Here is a 21,664-nt window from a genome sequence, read left to right on the forward strand (position 1 = left end):
GCTAAAACTCCCTCATTCAGAGGCGGGAACCGGCAGATGTGCAAAAACTTTAATTATGAGCTAAACACAAAACAAAAGTTTCCACCTGGAGCTCTTTCACGGGACTCAGCACTTGTAAAAACCCACTCTATCAGGCTCGCGGCTTGTGCTATGCGTCGTTGGGACGTGTAGTTAAAGTTTTTGAGAGGTCGGCGTCAGCCATGGTGAGGGCTATGCGACTCGAGGGCTGAGCCAGGCTATACACGTGCACTTGATGCAGACGTATAAATCAGCCTTTAGAGCAACTGACTCCCAGTAACTGTAGCTTCATTGCTGGATGGCTAACATGGATTTTATTGAGAGAATATAAGTGTTTATGTGCTTTAAGAATGCTGAAAAACCGTGTTAATTCCTTTGGAGCCGTGTCTGAGTCCACTAGATCCTTTCAGAGGTGCACCCAGCTATGTGAGCTCATCAACTCCCCCAGAAACTTAACCTGGATGATGGAAACTTTCAGCGGTGCTTCTGACTGAGATGAGCCAAGTTTGATCAACTATTGTCGGTGTCAGCTAGAGGATTTCCCCCTGGGACACCAACAACAGACGCTACGTCATAATCACGCCCCTACAAAAGAAAGCTCCTGGTTGGTGAACGCGGCGCGAATGCCCTCTGAAGTTCAGATTTGCACAAATGAAGCGGATCGAGTTGAGGGTTTTGTGTGCGAATCGTGCCACCAGACACAGAAGAAGCATCAAGCACGAGTGATTTACATGTTAAGTCAATGCAAGGACGCGAATAGACATCCTGCGGCGCAATACGTGAGAATGAGGCGATATGAATGGTGCGATTCACGCGTATTGCGCTGCAGAATGTCTATTCACGTCATTGCATTGACTTAACATGTAAATCACTGGCGCTTGATGCTTCTACCTTCTACCGTGGTGTGAATGCAGCATGATACTAAACTCTAAGGGCCAAGTGTGACTTTCAGGACTCAGTCGCTGATATCATTAATACCCAAAAATGTAAAAGTACTCACTCTCAAGTATCTTCAAACATTTATGAGTTTCCTTTTTCTGCTGAACAGAAAAGAAGATATTTAGAAAAAAATGTTAGAAACCTGTACTCATTGACTTCCAGCAAGAACAACAAATACCATGGATGTCAATGGTTACAGGTTTCCAACACTTTTCTAAATAATTTCTTTTCTGTTCAGAAGCTGTATCGGGTTTGTGAAAAGTCAAGGAAGAGTAAACGATGAAGGAATTTCCGTTTCTGAACGAACTATACCTTTAAAAGCAGCTTTAGTTAGAGATCAGTTTACAGTTTTTCTCTGATCAGAATTGAATTTTTCAAAACAGCCTGTTTAATCACTACCTGTGTCACATCAAAGAAAAGTAGTTTCTCGTTACTTTGAACAAGTTGTAAATGCTTTTGTACATCCATGCAAATGATTATGTGCAATTCTCTGCTGTTTCCTACATTATCAATTACTTAGGTTGATCAAAATGTATTATAATGGTTTCACTGTTCACTGTGTCACTCCCCATAACATTTTAATCATTTGTTCATGGCATAAGTCTTTACATGCAAAATGGCCGAACAAGTAATCATATATTATCTAGGCATAATGCATTTTTCTATACATTTCCGTTAGATTTTTTCTAAATCTGTCTAGAATTGGTCAATTTCTATTCTTTTTCTAATAAATGTGCATCTGAAACATCTCCTATGTTCATCTTTCTGCTTTAGTTTAGTTTTTTCTCAGGGCTGTCTTTTCCCTTCACTATCCTAATGACATGATCTGTCAACAAATTACAGTAAAAACAGCATTAAAAAAATTGGCCATAGTTTCATACATGTCAACCATCCCGGGATTCTCCGGTATTTTACAATTCTTTCCTGCTATCATCCCATTAAGTTATTTTCCCATATTTCTCCCATATTTTTAATCTTTCTATAAAGGGTGGCAATAAACATTAAAGAACCGATCCTCCCTATATGCAGCTAAGCCACCAGGAGACGGCCCTTGCTCTTAAATATGAATCAGTTCTGTGCTTTCGTTTTATTTAGACATGCAAACTCTTTGAAATAGATATAAAGAGATATATTCCCTTCCTTTATAATACAGGCACTATCGCCCCTCCTATGCAATCCTCAGACCAGTCAGTTCTTGTAGAGTTCATGAGTTCATGTATAAATCCCAAACTAATTCTGTACAGGCGATTTGAAGCAGACAGAGTGGACATTGGGTTTTTGGTTTAATTTGAACAGACAATAATAATAATAATAATAATAAATATAGCTGCAAGCAGCAATTAAGGGGCCAAGCACTTTTGGCTGACCTGTGAAAATCAGACATCATTCGACTCGGCATGCTCTGCCGGATGTAATGAGACCAGTTTTATGAGTTTCGGACAAAAGGTTGAGATGTTATAAGCCATGTATCTCCGGACCACTAGGAGGCAGTGTGCCGAAACTTCGAATATAACCTCAGACCCTAGTTGTCATAACACACACCAAGTTTGGTGTGAATCGATGAATGCGTTACGGAGATATCGCCTCAAGTCCATTTTTGCAAGTTCTACGTTAAATTTGATCGCAAGTTAAACAAAAACGGTTGGTCAAATCAACTTGAATTCCATAACTTTTGGTTGGCATGGTCTGTAGATCATGTGATTAAATTTTGGTGAAAATCGGAGAAATGACCTTGAACGAGTTTAATCAAATAGGTTTTTCGAAAAATTTAAAATACCGTGAAAAAATTCATGACGGAAAATGACATGATATGGTGCGTTTGAATCGGACTGAGCCAATGAATCAGAGAAAAAAAGAATTTTGATTGTAGCCCATTCGGTTTAAAAGTTATCATGATAAACATACGTGAAAGTTTGGACAAATGGTGGCGCTAGAGAGTTTGATTTTGAGACTTCATATTTGGTCTGATTAATGTTAAGACTGTCCTCTATCATTGTGCCAAATTATACAACTTTCCCGCATACGCCTATATGGGCTGCCATTCAAATCCGGCGGAAGAAATGGAAGAAAAATGATAATAATAGGAACTCTAACAAAAGCAATAGGTGCCTACACACCTACGGTGCTTGGCCCCTAATAATAATAATATAATCTAAACATGTCGATCTTGGTGGGTTTTCTATTAAACACAACTAATTTTATTTAGTTTTTTTTTATTTATTCCTTATTTTTACATGCCAAAGTTGACAGGTATGCATAGTTTAAACTAAGGATTTTGAGCAAGAGACTGGCTTTTGCAGGTCATCCATGGTGTTTTGCTATCTGAACGCGTTGTTTTGAGAAATGTACAGTACTTACTGTTTCACAAATTTCAATTCTGATCTGAGAAATGTACCAAAGCGACCGAGAAAAACTGTAAGTTCTGTCATTTGTGTATAGACTTCACTACGAGCAGCTTTAGCAGAAGAACACCAACAAAAACTGAGACATGGTTCATCTAAATTCCACAAGGTGTGGTTCAGAATTGCTCCAAACAGCAGGTCATTAGCAGCTCTGAAACAATAAACACTTTAAATAAACGACACTCCCCTTTGCTGGTCTCGTTTGGCTTAGTTCTGATGTTCCCAAACTGACAGTTCGGCCTCTTTTAGGAAACAGACCGCTTCTTTAATCTGTTCGCAGAAATATTTAGTTTTGCTTGTCTTTGAAGAAGACCACCAGATGGTTGCCAGTTGACTTGACATTTTTAATAGTTCAGATCCCACAATAAAAGCCGTCCTTAGAAGGCAGCCGCTGACCCTGCTATAAATGGCTTTAACTGACATGCCTCCAATAAGTCCAGAAAGGTATTTTAATCACTGAGGCAAGAGACATCAGAGTCCGACTGGTTTTCATTTAGCCAGTTCTCTCCAGTGTTACTGTTTTCACGCCGTGGCTGCAAGGTATTTTGTTGTCTGCGCATCTCAGTCCTTTCATATATTAGATGTGAATGGCATTTCCCACAGCACATTGTTTCATTTTAGTTTTTTTTTACTGCACTTTTGTCAATGTCTCATATGATGAACTGGCTATTAATAGCGAGTGCTAAGACTTTTCCTGGAATCTTCCCAAGCTGCAGCAAATTCGTCTGGATTAGCGAGTGGAAGTGTTTGGGAAATGTCTTTCTCAGCAAAGCTATGATTCAAGGTTGTGCCTTTGTTGACGGTCTAATCTTCGACGTCTTATTAATGGCCATGACATCATCTCCTGCAGGGTCACTGGATATAAAAGCAAGTGTGTAGTTTTGCAATGCAGTATTTATTTTCTGTAAAATAATGAAGTGCATTTTCCAGCAATGCTTCCCAGCCTTTCCTGATAATGTTATACTTATTTCAGTGCTATCAATATATTTTTGGTTCGTTTTTGTTCCTTTTTGCACAGCTAGTGATAAATGGCAGTATTAACTCAAAGGTCATCGATTTTTAGGCCTGATTGAATTGAAGTTTAAGTTTCATGTACTTTAATCAAAATCAAAGAACAAACTGGTGTAAAGTGATTCGAAGGAAATTAGACGCAAGCAAGGTTTGTTTTTAGCTCTTTAAAGGCTTGATATTCTCAAGCGAAATCTAATGTAATGTAAACAAAACCAAAATATGTATCAAAACCAACAGCAGGCCAAAACAAAGGCCAAAACAATATTTATTGTTCGTTTTTGTTTTTTTTGCACAGCTAGTGATAAATGGCAGTACTAACTCAAAGGTCATCAGTTTGAGAAATGCACATACTGATAAATTTGATATTTTTAATGCACTGTAAAGGCACTGATATACAAACTAGTGTGGCGTCATTTTTAAATGACATTAAAGGCCAAATCAAAGTTTGTTTTGAGTCCTTTTAATGCCAAATATACTTGGAGCGAAATCAGAGAGTGAACTGGTGTGATGTGATTTTGATCAAAATCAGCCCAAATAAATTTGTTTTGAGTTTAGGACGTGATAGCTTTTTTTAAGCCTAATTGAATTGAATTAAAGTTTAAGTTTCATGTACTTTAATTAAAATCAAAGAACAAACTAGTCAAAAGTGATTCGAACCAAATTAGGCCCAAACAAGGTTTGTTTTAGCTCGTTAAAGGCTTGATATTCTCAAGCGAAGTCTAATGTAATGTAAACAAAACCAAAATATATATCAAAACCAACAGCAGGCCAAAACAAAGGCCAAAACAATATTTATTGTTTGTTTGTTTGTTTGTTTGTTTGTTTGTTTTTTGCACAGCTAGTGATAAATGGCAGTACTAACTCAAAGGTAATCAGTTTGAGAAATGCATATACTGATAAATTGGATATTTTTAATACACTGTAAAGGCACTGATATACAAACTAGTGTGGCGTCATTTTTAAATGACATTAAAGGCCAAATCAAAGTTTGTTTTGAGTCCTTTTAATGCCAAACGTACTTGGAGCGAAATCAGAGAGTGAACTGGTGTGATGTGATTTTGATCAAAATCAGCATAAAAGAAATTTGTTTTGAGTTTAGGACTTGAACGATTTTTTTGAGCCTAATTGAATTGAGATTTAAGTTGAATGTACTTTAAACAAAATCAAAGAAAAAACTGATGTAAATTCACTTTAACCAAATTAGACCCACACAAGGTTTGCTTTTAGCTCGTTTAAGGCTTGATATTCTCAAGCTAAATCTAATGTAATGTAAACAAAACCAAAATATGCATCAAAACCAACAGCAGGCCAAAACAAAGCCTGTTTAAAGTTAAGGTGCTTATACTTCAGTTCATTTTAAACAGTTAAATAAACAGTTAATTTTGAATTGTTTTAATGGCAAATTCACACCGTGAATGCATCTGTATTAATAGAGGCGAATTCTTAACGGGTTTGCTGCAATGGAATTCACCCTAATCGAATCTTTCACACACTTTTGACTTGATTGAAACATTTCCATGAGGCAAAAAATATCCTGCGAATGAACTAGAGCAAGTGACGTGAGCATGTGCTGTCTTTAAACCCAACATAAGACTTAATGTACCTAAAGTTATATTAAAAGAACAAACTGGTGTGATGCAATATTGAGATATTAAAAAAATATATACAGTTGAAGTCTGAATTATTAGCACCTCTGATTTACTGTATTAGCGCCCCTGTTTATTTTTTTCCCTGATTTCTGTTTAACGGAGAGCAGATTTTCTCAACACATTTCTAAACATAATAGTTTTAATAACTCATCTCTAATAACTGATTTATTTTATCTTTGCCATGATGACAGTAAATAATATATGTAAATAAAGATTGTCTTATTTTTCTTATTTTCCCACTATCCCCTAAAAATAAAATAAATTAAATAGATGAATTATAAACAAACATATCCTCTGAAAGAAAAAAAAGAATAATAATAAATTAAAAATTAAATAAAAATAAAAAGAAATTCTTAAAAAAAACATAATAATAATACATGAGCAACTTTACGATAAGAGCAAAAAATACATAAATAAATAAATAAATAAAAAATGAAAAAGGAGTCAATATTTCCTTTTTCCAATTATTTACTGTGTATTAGATCTGATATCAACTGAGCAGGGTAAGCCTTTGATATAGTCTAAAACAGGGTTCCAGGTCTTGTAAAAAGTTTTGAGAGATCCTGCAAGTAAACATCTTAATTTCTCAAGTTTTATGTAACTAAAGATTTCTCGGATCCACATGTCATGTTATTTCTGGAATCACCCGTTTCCATTTGATAAGAATGGCTCGTCTAGCTAAAAGAGCAGAAAAAGCAATTACCTGGCGAGATGCAACAGTCAGGTCAACTCTCTCTGAAATGCCAAAAAGAGCTGTCAAGGGGTTAGGGTCTAGATTTATGTTAATAGATTTATTGAGTGTGTCAAAAACACTGGACCAGAAATTTTTCAATTGGAGACAACTCCAGAACATATGGAGATGATTGGCAGGAGACTGCTTACAACCATGACAGGCGACACTTCTATCAGGGAAGAATTTGGCTAATTTGGCATTGGTTAAATGAGCTCTGTGGAGCACCTTATAATAATAATAATAATAATAATAATAATAATAATAATAATTTAAGTTTGTTTTAGGAGTGTAAATCAGGTTGCCTAAACAAACATTATGAAAAAGTTTGCCAGTAAACGCCTTCAAATTAGCATCAGTCTGCAGCCTTTACGCAACACAAATGCAGTTCTGCCTTCTTTGACATAGAAATCCAGTCAGTAGAGGCTCCTACACAAAACAAAACATTTAGACTTTAAAGAGTTGCTTTATAAAATAAGTCTGGCCTTTACTTTGGATGAAAGTGCCTAAACCAAGCACTAATGCAAATGTTTCTGAATCAAGCCGTGCATCAACAACAGTGTGTTTATGATTGTGTATTTTCTCAGTATTGTGTTTCCTGCCCTCATCTCTCAAGGGTGCTGTGACCATGAGGTACTGTTGTTGTTTTTTCCAGGCCCAGAGTTCATGGTGTCCCCCGGCCCCTTCACGGCCACTCAATTCCCACGCTGCCGTCCTGGACTCGTCTGTGGAGCTGCTGTCGGCGCTGAGCCCAGAGGAGCGGGACCTGCTGGCGGCCGTCACTGAGCAGGGGTACCCGCTGAGGACCGCCATCATAGCCCTGCAGAAAACCGGCCAGCAGAGTCCAGAGCAGGTCAGTCAGAGGATCACTTACAGTGTGAAATCAGAGCTGGGATTTTGGTTCAGGGGTCGAGTAATGCTGAGAGTCTCTTCACAGTCCTTGGTGATTAAGAAGAGAAGGTCAGTGAAATGCATGCTGGGCTGCCAGGAGAGTTGGTGAATGTGCAGCAGTTAGATGGTGAACACACTTCACTACATTTCTTATGATCATAAAAAAAAACATTTGATCTAAAGCAGGGGTCTCAAACTCAATTTACCTGGGGGCCGCAGGAGGCAAAGTCTGGGTGAGGCTGGGCCGCATAAGGGATTTCACAAAAAAAAAGTCCTCAAATGTCATTATTAACAGTTTTAATTATTTCTTCCGAACATGAAGTGTCCTGAACATTAATAGAACATTGAGTGAAGATTATGAACAGTTCTTCTGAACATGGCATCTTTTGCCTACTCCTTGCTGCCAGAGACTTGACAGCGCTTCTTCTCACAAATCTGAACCACATTTGGCTTTAGAGCGGAAGCAGTTGAGACCCTCAGTATGGCTTGGGGGAACTCACTCAAAACTTCCATTCCCTAACCTAAAAAAAAGGCGTATATATGTATAAATAAAACACCCCCACCCCACTCCAGTCACATCAGTCTGTACCAGTCTGTATCTACCTATAATATATATAAGATGCAGGCTGTAGCTAGGTAGGTGGCAGGCAGCAGATAGGTAGCTAAGTGACAGGCAGGGGCGGGAACAGCTTACCTTGGTTCTGGCCGGCGCGAGTTCCCGCCCGTCACAGCGTTTAACAAAGGGGCGGGGTGCGTGGTGACGTCACCGGCATCCCCGCCCCTTTGTTTACACGGCAGAAGGGGAATGCCAGTGACCGCTGTGTACGGATAGAATCAGCGGAGCGGGGAGCGATCTAAAGCTTTATACTAAAGATAAAGTGTCATTTGTTTACAGGATATTAAATAAGTAATTAAAATAAGTAAATAAATATTGAACAAGTACTCCATACACAATGATTTTTTTTGTTATAAAACATAAATATATATTGATTATAAAAAAAAAAAAAAAAAAATATATATATATATATATATATATATATATATATATATATATATATATATATATATATATATATATATATATATATATATTTATATATTTATTTATACAACAGTTCTGTCTGGTTCTCAAATCGGATTGGCTGATGGCCAGGTGATATTCTGCAAGATCAGAACTCCTACAGCCTCTTTACCCTTTGTGTATTACTCCGCCCACATACTCACATACAGCCAGCAAAAAGCACTACAGATCTTAAGTTTAAAAAATGCACGCTCAACTGTTTAACTTTAAGCTTATGATTTGAATCCAACGAGGAAGAAAGTAGTTCCACATTCAAAAGGGTTTTTGAGACTCTCCATGTTTGATTTTGTTTTTATATGCACAATTATGCCGTCAAACTGTTGTATAAACGCAATATTACACTCGTAGCAGTGTCGCAGTGTCTGCGCACGCCTCCCACCAGTGCCGATATACAGCCATATCGCACTGCTACTCGTGTGATATTGCTCATATATATATATATATATATATATATATATATTAGGGCTGTCAAATGATTAAAAAAATTACTAAATTAATCCCGCTTTTTTTGTAATTAATCATGATTAATCACAAAACGCTGTATATATTACAAAAATAAAAACCCAGGCATTTAAGTGCCATTTAAATTTCAAAACAATCAATGTCAATAACAAACAAAAATGATTTTCATGTTGGATTCTAAGTGGACACACATACACACACACTCACTCACTCACACACACACACACACACACACACACACGCACACCACAGACACAAAGACAGACAGACAGACAGACAACGTGCGCAGTACATCACGCCCGGTCAGGGCCGGAGCAAGCTGAACTGCCGCTCTAGGCAGAGGACAATCACGCCTAGGCGGCCGCCTAGGTCGCCTCTATGAACGCGCTGGCCCTGTGCCCGGTGAACAAGAGATCCCTTCAGATTCATCAACAAGCATGATCGCTCTGATCAAATTTGCTTAAACTAAGTGTTCTTAAGTCTGGCTGTATTTTACAAGCAAGGACTCTGACACAGCAACGTGAAGCAGACGCTTTACAAAAGTTGCGTGTAGGGGGGAAACGCGTCAAACTTATGAAATGTGAGGGCTCATGGAAGCAGCTTAAGGCAGAGAATAGGGCTGTCTTTGACAGCTTGCTACTTCATCTGTCACATTCACTACAGTAAATTTACATAGACACCAAAACTTCGCTCACTATTCGGCTGCCCATGTCGGCCGCCTAGGTCATCTGTATGGATGTGCCGACCCTGAACACACGTGTGCCACAACAGGAAAAAAAAAAAACCTGCAACTGCGTTATTTGCGTTATTTTCTTAAACGCGTTAAATATTTCAAGCTAATCACGTACGTTAACGCGTTTATTTTGACAGGCCTAATTTTATATATATATATATTATATATATATATATATATATATATATATATATATATATATATATATATATAGATATATATATATATATATATATAGATATATATATATATATATATATATATATATATAGATGAGGCTGAACGGCATGAAATGCCATCTCAGTCAACAGATATTTCCCAGTATTTCTGTGTTGCAATCAGGATATTACAATATTTTATTTAATATTTAACAAATCAACCAAAAAGCAGAGCATCATTCCAGTCTGTTTGTAGCTCTATTAAAGATGATTTACGGTAAATTCTTTTCCCATAGACCCTTCTTAAATAAACTTAAGCTTAATTTTCCCACAATGCCCAGTAAGGCTACTAATATTTGCCAGTGAATCAGACTCAAGTGTTCTCCTGAGGGAAGCTTTGTAATGCTGAGAACGGCAAAACCAGCCCAATGTGGAAACTTCAGGGGATCTGCTGTCTATTTTTGATGATTTTTTTTTTGTTACTTTTTTCTCATCGTAACCAGAAACAGATAAAAGAAGATGAAACCAGATGTTTTGCTGTTGACTGTAGCACACGGGGATTGAAAGTGAATTCTCTGGCAATGATTTCTTATTACTTGAGTTTGTTCAGAACAATAGAGAATATCTGATATGTAACAAATATAAAAACACAGAGCAGACAATGGACAATCTGTTTCGAGACTTGAAGTAGTGAAAAGTTTTGTATATGAATCTCATTAGATAAATTACAGCTTCATAAACATCTTTTCTATTATGCTATTGTAAAGTTTGAGAAGTTTAAGAGTTTTTAAATGTCTTTGATTAAATCAACCAAAATAAATCTGATTTAAAACAAAGTGCAATCTATAATATTGTTAAATATAGTACATGGAAAACACTGTTTAATATATTTGCAAATGGGTGAAGCAGTGGCACAGTAGGTAGTGCTGTCGCCTCAAAGCAAGAAGGTTGCTGGTTCGAGCCTCGACTCAGTTGGTGTTTCTGTGTGGAGTTTGCATGTCACCCTGCGTTCGGGTGGGTTTCCTCCGGGTTTCCCCCACAGTCCAAAGACATGCAGTACAGGTGAATTGGGAAAGCTAAATTGCCTGTAGTGTATGAATGAGTATGGTAGTGTGTGTGTGGATGTTTCCCAGAGATGGGTTGCGGCTGGAAGGGCATCCGCTGCGTAAAAACTTGCTGGATAAGTTTGCAGTTCATTCCGCTGTGGCGACCTCGGATTAATAAAGGGACCAAGCCGACAAGAAAATGAATGAATTTATGATATTTGAAAATGTAATTTACTCCAGTGATTACATTACTGGCCGGTGCCTGTGAAACAATGCGCCTTCTAATTTTTTCTTATAATATTATTTTTATATATTAGAGTAAAACAAAAGCAAACTGTGAAATTACACATATTGACATTTAGCCTTTTGGTCTAGATTTATTCTCATAAAGAATTTCATGGTGTGTTTCATAGGTTAATTTTTAGAATGCATACATGAAGGTTATGTGACCATTTATGCATTCTGGTCCGTTCTGTTGTCGTTAATAATAAAATACTGCTTTTGAAAAGCAGTTCAAAATCAAGGATCAAATTAAACCGTTTTTACTGACAGAAGTGAAACTATGGAAGCCCTTTTTGTCAAGGATAATAATAGTTTTTTTTTTTTTGTCTTTATCTTCATAATTAATTTAGATTTCTCCTGACAATTCAGAGAACAGGATTATGAGATACACCCTCTTGCAATTTCGGAAAATACCTCATAAAGGTCCTTATCAGAAAATACCTCAAAGTTAATACCTTGAATTTGTAATACACACAATCTCTTTCAAAAAGACAAATTTGAATCTTAAGATGCTTGTATATAAAAAAATGTTTTATTAAAAAAAAACTGTGTGTGTGCGTATATACAGTTGAAGTCAGAATTATTAGCCCACTTTGAATATTTTTTTTCTTTTTTAAATATTTCCCCAATGATGTTTAACAGAGCAAGGAAATTTTCACAGTATGTCTGATAATATATTTTTCTTCTGGAGAAAGTCTTATTTGTTTTATTTTGGCTAGAATAAAAGCAGTTTTTAATTTTAATAAAAAACATTTTAGGGACAATATTATTAGCCCCTTTAAGCAAATTTTTTTCCAATTGTCTACAGAACAAATCATCGTTATACAATAACCTGCCTAATTAGTCTAACCTGCGTAGTTAACCTAATTAACCTAGTTAAGCCTTTAAATGTCACTTTAAGCTGTATAGAAGTGTCTTGAAAAATGTCTAGTAAAATATTATTTACTGTCATCATGGCAAAGATAAAATAAATCAGTGATTGAAAATGAGTTATTAAAACTATTATGTTTAGAAATGTGTTGAAAAAATCTCCATTTACATGTTTTTTTTTTTTTTTTAATCTGACTGGCTGATAGTCATGTGATATTCTGCAAATAACAGCACTAGTACAGCCTCTACACCCTTGTGTATTACTCCGCCTACATAAAGTAACAGCAGATGAATAAACTCACTACAGTTTGACAAATATTGCAGCTGTTAGACAACATCATGTAATTTTGAGGCTTTTTTAGGTGAGAATGTAGTTGTTTAGATTGCAACAATGCAGTTTATTTATAAGGAAATTTCAGAGATTCAACACGTCGGCGTCCATCAGCCTGTCATTCTGAGAAGAGCAAAGACAGCTGGCGTTCTGCCACAAGATGGCGACAGAGACCGCATAATAAGCCCTCAGGAGAGGAAAAATTATTATTATTATTATTATTATTATTATTATGCCAACCAATTGTTGTATAAACACAATATATCATGAGTAGCAGTGCAATATGGCTGTATTTTGGCACTGGTGGGAGTAGAGAATCTGAAAAATCCTTTTGTAAGAGGAACTACTTGCTTCCGCCATTATAAACCATTGCTGCTAAACAAACGTCACTTTAGAGCTAGTGTTTGAATGATTCTCTAGCGTAATGTCTAAAGTGTTGATAAAACAGCTGATTTTTCTGACATTTTAAGATTATAAGGCTATACGGCATGAAATGCCATCAGTCTACAGAGATTTTCTAGTATTTCTCTTGCAATCGGGAGATCACAATAATTAACCCGAAACAAGCCAAAGCAAAGCAATCACTACCAGATTACTATGGTATACATACAGCACTACAAAATAGAAAAGAGAGAGATCAACTTAGAAAATCACTTAGTTTGAAATATGAAAAGAAAACGCAGAGTTTTTCTCCCCTTAGGGCTTATTATGCAGTCTCTATCACCATCTTGTGGCGCAACCAGCTTTGCTCTGCTCAATGACAGGCTAATGAATGCTGACGCGCTGCTCTCTGAAATTATACATTTTTAAAATTGCCACTATCCTTATAAATAAACTGCATATATGCAATCTAAAAAACTACATTCTCACCTAAAAGCCTCAAAAGTACATGATGTTGTCCAACAGCGGCAATATTTGTCAAACTGTAGTGAGTTTATTGATCTGCTGTCACTCTGTGTGGGTGGCGTAATACACAAGTGTAAAGAGGCTGTACGAAGGCTGTTATTGCAGAATATTGCACGGCTATCAGCCAATCAGATTCGAGAATTAGGCAGAGCTGTTGTATATTTCATAATTATTTGACTTTTTGAAAAAAGAAAAATTTAACCACATATCTTTTAATCTTTCTCACGAGAGTACTGTCTTATTAACTAATGAATAAGGACAAAATTAAATGATCATTAAGCAATGCTGATGATTATCATTTATGCAGTTGTAATTATTTACAATATTTGTCATTGTAAACAGCATTAATAATAATAACAAGCACATCTGTACTCGAATGGTCTGATATAACAGTTTTTCTAGATGTTTAATTACAGCAAATCCCTGATGGCTGTATGTTTGTCTTGTCCTCAGATGTTCAGTCAGACATCTGTTGGAGAAGATAAACAGATCGTTTCCTCAGATTAACCAGAGCAGACGCTGCTCTTATCATCCACACACTCCTCACGTTTCACACTGTCCGAGTCTTATCCTGGATTATGATCGCTCAGATTCAGCTAGTCATTCATTCATATGGCCATAACAGTGTTGACGTGCTGTTGCGTCAAACGCTCTGCTCCATAACCAGATCGCTTTATCTAATTACTTAGCATTAGTGGATAAACCAGTGCTCCCGAAAAGTCCATTAGAACTCAACCTGGCCTTGTTTTCATCAAGTGTCCCAGAATCTCAGTCAGGTTTAAATAGGGGTGGCTAAGAGATGTGTTTGCTTGTATTGGGGAAAAATATCAGGCTGTCACTTTCTGGTTCTTGAAAAACCTTTAAAAATGGAAACCTCCACATGATCTCTCAATTAAGCACTGGTTACATTTACTATTGGAAATACTGTATCTGGAACTGTCATCAGCACGGATCAACCATGCCAAAACGGACATTCTTTCGGTATGGAAAATCTATATATACAACGTCAAAGAAATCTTGGACACTTAACCCTCATCTGATGCTACGGATGTCAAACTTAATGTAAATTATCTAACAGCTTGGTCTAAACTACAGTTATTCTGTGCTGTCTGATGTGCGTATATAATGGGGTTGGGGGATGGGGAATATATATATAGGGTAATATCTGTTAAAAGTATTTTTCTATCTGATTGTAAAACATTTTATATTTTCATTTTCGGAAATAAATAAAAATTGAATTACACAAAAAAAAAAAAACTGACAAGAATGTGGTTCACAGTTTTTAGATCATCTGACTGCTGGCTAAATCTCTTGACCCTTAAACCCTGAGCACATACAGTTGAAGGCAAATTTGTTAGCCCTCCTTTGCAATATTTAGTCCTTAGTCAAATGTCTGTGAAGTAATATATAATGGATTAAGGAAATTGTCACAATATTTCCTGTAGTTTTTCTCTTCTGGAGAAAGTCTTATTTGTTTTATTTGGGCTGAAATAAAAGCAGTTTTTAATAATATAAAAAATTTTTAGTGTTATCTTTTCTGAGCACTACTTCTGTCCCCCTGAAATTCCTTCATCAATGACCGTTTGCTTGTTCTCCTGCAGATCTTGAGTTATCTGGTGGCGTGTGATCGCTTATGTGAACGAGGCTATGAGGAAGCCCAGGTTGAAGAAGCTCTTGAGATGTTTCAGAACTGCGAGACTAAGGTGTGTGTGTGTGTGTAGTTTCAGACTTCACAAATTGCTAGTAAAATTGCTATTTGATATACTGTTATAATTTAAAGCAGTGTTTCTCAACTGGTGGGTCACGATGCAAAAGTGGGTCGCGGGAACATTTTCAGTGGGTCACGGAGTGTGTGATCAAAAAAAAAACAACAACAAAAGTTAAAATGTTAACTCATTTTGCTTATATCAGACTTTTTGTTTGAAATGCGTGTGCGACAACCATACCGTTTGACATGTGAAATTTCGTTTAATTATAGCAACAAATATGTCGAAGCGCAAGTACGACCTCGGATATGTAAAGTATGGATTTATATATATTGACGACAAAAAAGGCTTAAAACCTCAGTGTGTCATATGTAGTGAGGTGCTCTCACAGAAGAGCATGTAACCTTCAATTGAAACGACATTTAGAAACCAAACATCCCAGTTGCAAGGACAAACGAGGACTGTTTTTAAAGACGACTCCAAAAGCTGAGGGCATCACAAAAGTGCAGAACATCTTCATGTTCAAAACAAGTACAGGCACTCCACACATTACTGTGTAGCTCACCGTTTAGCAAAGGCCAAGAAAGCACACACAATAGCAGATGAGCAAATAACTGGTGATTATTGTAAAAATGGTTGATTATTTTAATGATTTTCTTTATTTTGCTGGTTTGTTCTGTTTAATCGGATCAGAGTAATGTTTTATTAACACTTCAGTTTAGTTAATGGTAGCTGAACTTTTCCACTGTTTACAATATTTGACGGTTTTACTTTTATAGTAACATTACTATAATTTGACACATTTTGATTTATCGGTCACTACTTGAGTATGTTAACGAATAAATACAAATGAATTATGATTCCTAAAATTATATTATAGTTCCTGAAAAGTTTGGTTTAAATTTTGATTTATTGATTTAAAGGGATAGTTCATTGTCATCAAATATAAATTTGCTATAAATTCACTCACCCTCAAGACATCTAAGATCATTTTTTTCGGTAACACTTTATAATAACTGCACACTATGAATCATTAACTATGCATTAGTATCTAGTGAATTCATTATTTGTTAAGCATTAACTTTACATTAATAAACGTTAGTAAACAGTTTATAATTGCAGCTACAGATGTTCTATTCTTGACTTATAACCACATTTATAATGTGCCTAATAATTGTTTTTTTTATATTTTGTTAATGATTTATTTTTCATTACTAAATGAAGTATTGCATTCTTTACAAACCATTTGCATTTAGGAGTAGTTGGTGGATATTAAGATTTTACAAAATGACTTCGTAAATGATTGATAAACTATTGAAATCAATGCTTATATATTGTATTATTCAGGCATATATTATTGGTTATTATACATGTTTATGAATGCTTTATTAACTCACCTTCATGCAGTTTTGTGACCTAATCTAAAGTGAGGACTATGCATGCTTTTTAAATCCCTTATAATTGATGATTAAAGGTTCAGGATCAAATGAACAATAATATTTGCAAACTTAAATAAAAAATAAAATGACTGTGAAGTTCAAATATTGCCAAATAACAGATGTCAAAATACAACATAAAACTGGATAAAACATCATCAGTATAATCATTTAACAATATAATAAGAAGCAATGTTTAAACTGTACATTTATTTTATTTAAGATAAGGTTGCAAAGATTAATTTTTCATTTGAAGTACAGTTTCAGTTGTGTATCTTCAAACGAATAGGATTGAATAAAAGTGTTTATGTTACATTTTTTTTTTTTTTAGTTTAGAATTTAACTGAGCCTTTAATTGTCATTTATAAGGGATTTATGAAGCATGAATGGTCCTCACTTTAGATTAGGTCACAAAACTGCACAAGTTGAGTTAATAAAGCATTGATAAACATACAAATTAACTATTAGTATATGCCTGAATAATAAAAATTATAAATGTTAATTTGAATAGTTTATAAATCATTTACTAACTCGTTCTGAATGATCTTAAAAACAACTAACTATGCTTAAAAAACTGGTTTGTAAATAATACCATACTTAATGTAGTAATGAAAGAAATTATTAGCCAAAGTTGAATTATTAAGCACATTTTAAATGTGGCTATAAGTCAAGAATAGAGCATTTGTAGCTGCAGTTATAAACTGCTTACTAACGTTTATTAATGTAGAGTTAATGCTTAACAGATAATGAATTCACTATTTTGCTAATAATTAATAAATGGTTCATAGTGTTGTAAAAAAAATAAATGAGTGAAAAGAAGAGAGAAGAACCCAGTCCAGGAGGCTCGGAACAAGCAGAATTCCTTTATTGAGACGTGTTGGTTAATCTGCAGTCATACAGCGTCTTTAAGATGTCCATGTGTCTGCAAGAGCCTACTAGAGGTCCGCAGTCTGCAAGTTCTTTTATGAGTCTCTCACAAGTCTCACACAAGTCTGATTTAAGACAAAGATTTCATGTCTATATTGTGTTCTTAGGAGGAGGGGATTTGGCTAAACAAAGCATGCAAATTAAGAGTTGGAGTCAGCATGGCATAGGTGTTAAAAAACGGCCCAGCTACTGACCACACAAGTTAATCAACATAGGGTTTCTGTAGCATAAAAGCAACACCCGAAGACAAAGACAGAGTCGTTTAAAGCATTTGCATCACTGGCTTAGCCTGTAGTCAGAGAGATAAAGGTTAAATGTCCCTCCTAGCTGGGATGTTAATGAAATTATATAATTAAAAACCAAAGAATATAACTTTTCAGTTTTACGTAGATTATTGTTCATTTGGAATTAGTTGATAGAAATTTATATTTCCACAATAGTATGTAGTTATTATGTATATATATAGTCAGAATTATTTGCCCCCCTTTGATTACAGCCACAAAGGGGAAAAATGAAAGTGGATGGTGATATAAAGTGTAAAAAAGGAATGGAAATGTGTAAATAATCTATTAAAATATCTATTCAGCAGTTCTCAAGTTATCTTTCCAGAGATCAAGCTCACATAATGTTATTTGACAACAGAAATAAAGCTGCGGTCACACTAGAGTTTGAGCTTGCGAAATTCTGTAGTATGTTGCTGTGAAAAGGGGCGGGATTTAACAAGATGATTAGACATTGAAAAAAAGCGAGCGATTGGTCCAGATTTTAAATTGCTGTTCAGAGAGGTCATGTTTTGATCCTCGATTGGTCTCACACTGTCAAGTGATGCGATTTTTCAGGTCAGAGTTCACCAAGCTTTGCATCGCAGCGAACTGCAAAACTTGTTGCACAAGCTTGCGTTTCCGGTTTGACGCATTCGCGTGCGTATGAATGGAAGTCTATGAAGAGAAAAGTCCAGTGTGACCGCAGCATTGAACACACCATTGAAACACAAAATATGGGTAACGTTTAATTGACAGGTTTTTGTGTGTGTATATATAATGTGTGTGTATATATAATATTGTAATAATGCTACACAACATTACTCTTTTTATTTTTTGGATTTAAATAAATGCAGGCATTGCAAACTTTTATTTTAAAAAGCATTAAAAGGATTAGTTTTTGCCACGAACTACTCCAAACATTTGAGCAGTAGCGTTGTCTGTTCACCTTCATTGTTCATCCACCACTGTTGTGTTTTCAGGCTGAGGAGTTCCTGCATCTTCTGGCTCAGTTTAATGAAATGGGCTTCCAGCAAAACGCCATTAAAGAGGTCCTTCTGGTGCACGAAAACCACCGCGAGCGAGCGCTGGAGGAGCTGATGACCCGTGTGGCCTGATCCAGAATCAGAATAATCATGATATCAGGGTTTGTACTGTTCTCTGAGCTGCTGCTTATTTATCACACGCTGAACTGTGTTTATTCATTATTGTGTTATTATAGACACACAGTCAACACAGGCTCGTTGTGGATACGTACCCCTGTCTACATTTCTGGAGAGTTCGAATTACAATATAGCCAGAGGTACATCTGGCTGCATTATGTCATTAAAATGAATGATACAGAGCAGTATGACGCCACCGTCGCCTTCTGTACATTTTAGCGCTTCCAGCTGACCACATATCTTCGTATGGACAGTTTTTACGGTGTTAGCAGTTTGCCTAGTAGCTTGCTGTGTATGTTGGCGGACTTGGAATGCGGAACGAAGTTGACCACTATGGCTGGGTTCAAGCCCGGTGATGAGCGGTTCCAGAAACCAGATAAAGCAAAAGCAAAAAATAAACAAATAAATAAATAAACCAGCTGAAAGTGTTGTAAAATCACGCGACCGCGACACATTTTCTTTTTCTAGATTGCTTTTGAAAACACTATCGGTTGGGTTTAGGTACAGGAGCTGGGTTGGTCAGTCATTCAGTCGACAGCAAGCTGGCATGGTGGGCTGAGTTTTATATTGCACCCTCTGGTGGATTTATGCACGAAGACGTACCTCGACTATATCTCACTGTCCCCAGAAATGTAGACCTGGGTAGGTATTTGCATTAAGCCTGGGTTGCATACAGTTGGAGTCAGAATTATTAGCCCCCCTTTACATTTTTTCCCAATTTCTGTTTAACGGAAAAAAATTAAATAAAACTAATTTCCAGTAACTGATTTATTTTATCGTTGCCATGATGACGGTAAATAATATGAGACTAGCTATATTTCAAGATACTGGTATTCAGCTTAAAGTGACATTTTTTTAAAGCTTAACTAGATTAATTAGGCAAGGTAGTAATTTGGCAAGTTATTTTCCAATGATGGTTTGTTCTGTAGACCATTAAAAACAAATATTGCTTAAGAGGGTTAATAATAATGTTGATCTTAATATGTTTTTTTTTTTTTTTATTAAAACTGCTTTTATTCTAGCTGAAATAAAACAAACAAGACTGTCTATCAGTTTGTCTGATAAAAATATTATCAGACAAACTGTGAAAATTTCCTTGCTCTGTTAAACATCATTTGAAAAATATCTTCGACAGAAAACAAAATTCACAGGAGGGTGAATAATTCTGACTTAAACTGTATGTTGAGGCCTTGGGGAGAAGCACAGTTTGACTCGTTGTTATTTGTAAAGAGGTTTTCATGGCATTCAGACTTTTCTTGTCTAATTTTTAGAACTGTATATTTATTATGCTCTTTTTTTTTTCTTTTTGGAATTCATGACAATATTAAGCTTTGAAAAATGCTTTAGAATTGTTAAAAGGCACAAAAAAGTCCTTTTTAATAATACTACATTAATGTTTTGATGAGGTGCCTGCACTTCTGTACAACATGCTGAAAACCCAAAGGAGAGAAAGTGTCTTTTGGTCTGTGTTTATATCTTTTATAATGCAGGAATTCTCCTATTTACTTGAAGAAAGATTTGACAGTAAAGTTAAGTGTTATTGTTAATTAGTTCTTAGTAATAGTACAATATTTATTAGCAACGTTTTTTTTTTTGTATGTTTCCAATCTGTGACGTCAGTTAATGGTCAAATGACATGCAAAAAAATAAATAAAAATAAAATATATTTCATCTTTTTTGTGTTTTTTTTTTTCATTTAATTGAAAAAAACATTTTTGACATTTTTTTATTACCTATTTTACAGTTAAATATATATCTATAGTAAGGTAATGGTCCGAAAAAGAGAAAATCTCCAGTAAGCGGCAGTTCTGTGGGCGCAAATGCCTTGTTGATGTCAGAGGAGAATGGCCAGACTGGTTCCAGCTGATAGAAAGGCAACAGCAACTCAAATAACCACTAGTTACAACCGAGGTCTGCAGAAGAGCATCTCTGTACACACAACACGTCCAACCTTGAGGCAGATGGGCTACAGCAGCAGAAGACCACACCGGGTGCCACTCCTGTCAGCCAAGAACAGGAAACCGAGGCTACAATTCACACAGGCTCACAAAAATTTGAATCTTAAAAAATCTTCAGGCAATAGAAGATTGGAAAAACGTTGCCTGGTCTGATGAGTTTCGATTTCTGCGGTCGGATTTTGGCATCAGCAACATGAAAGCATGGATCTATCCTGCCTTGTATCAGGTTCAGGCTGGTGGTGGTGGTGTAATGGTGTGGGGGATATTTTCTTGGCACACTTTGGGCCCATCAGTTCCACCTGAGCATCATGTCAACGCCACAGCCTACCTGAGTATTGCTGCTGACCATGTCCATCCCTTTATGACCACAGTGTACCCATCTTCTAGTCTAGTGGATACTTCCAGCAGGATAACGCGCCATGTCTGAAAGCACGAATCATCTCAGATTGCTTTCTTAAATATGACAATGAGTTCACTGTACAATGGCCTCCACAGTCACCAGAGCTCAACCTAATATAGCACCTTTGGGATATGGTGTGTGTATATATATGTGTGTGTGTGTGTGTGTGTATGTATATATATGTATATATATATACTGTACATATATACATACAAACATACACAAAACCCTTACAGACACACATTACATTTTCAATCAATAGCTTTTATATTTATATTACTATATTAATATATAAATAAACAAAT

General features: G+C 35.9%; 1 protein-coding gene across 1 annotated transcript in view; it reads left to right on the forward strand.

Moving 5' to 3' along the window:
- The window catches only part of ubap1lb (ubiquitin associated protein 1-like b), a 36,786-nt gene extending 16,119 nt beyond the window's left edge, over positions 1-20,667 (forward strand). The window contains exons 4-6 of the mRNA XM_087260605.1: positions 7,405-7,602; positions 15,111-15,212; positions 18,822-20,667. Coding sequence (XP_087116731.1) covers positions 7,405-7,602; positions 15,111-15,212; positions 18,822-18,956 — 435 coding nt within the window. The 3' untranslated portion in view covers positions 18,957-20,667. The remainder of the gene's footprint in view (positions 1-7,404; positions 7,603-15,110; positions 15,213-18,821) is intronic.
- Positions 20,668-21,664: the final 997 nt, after the last annotated feature.

This window comes from Danio rerio, chromosome 7 (genome assembly GCF_052040795.2).
Source record: "Danio rerio strain M-AB ecotype USA chromosome 7, GRCz13ab, whole genome shotgun sequence".
Taxonomy (NCBI): domain Eukaryota; kingdom Metazoa; phylum Chordata; class Actinopteri; order Cypriniformes; family Danionidae; genus Danio; species Danio rerio.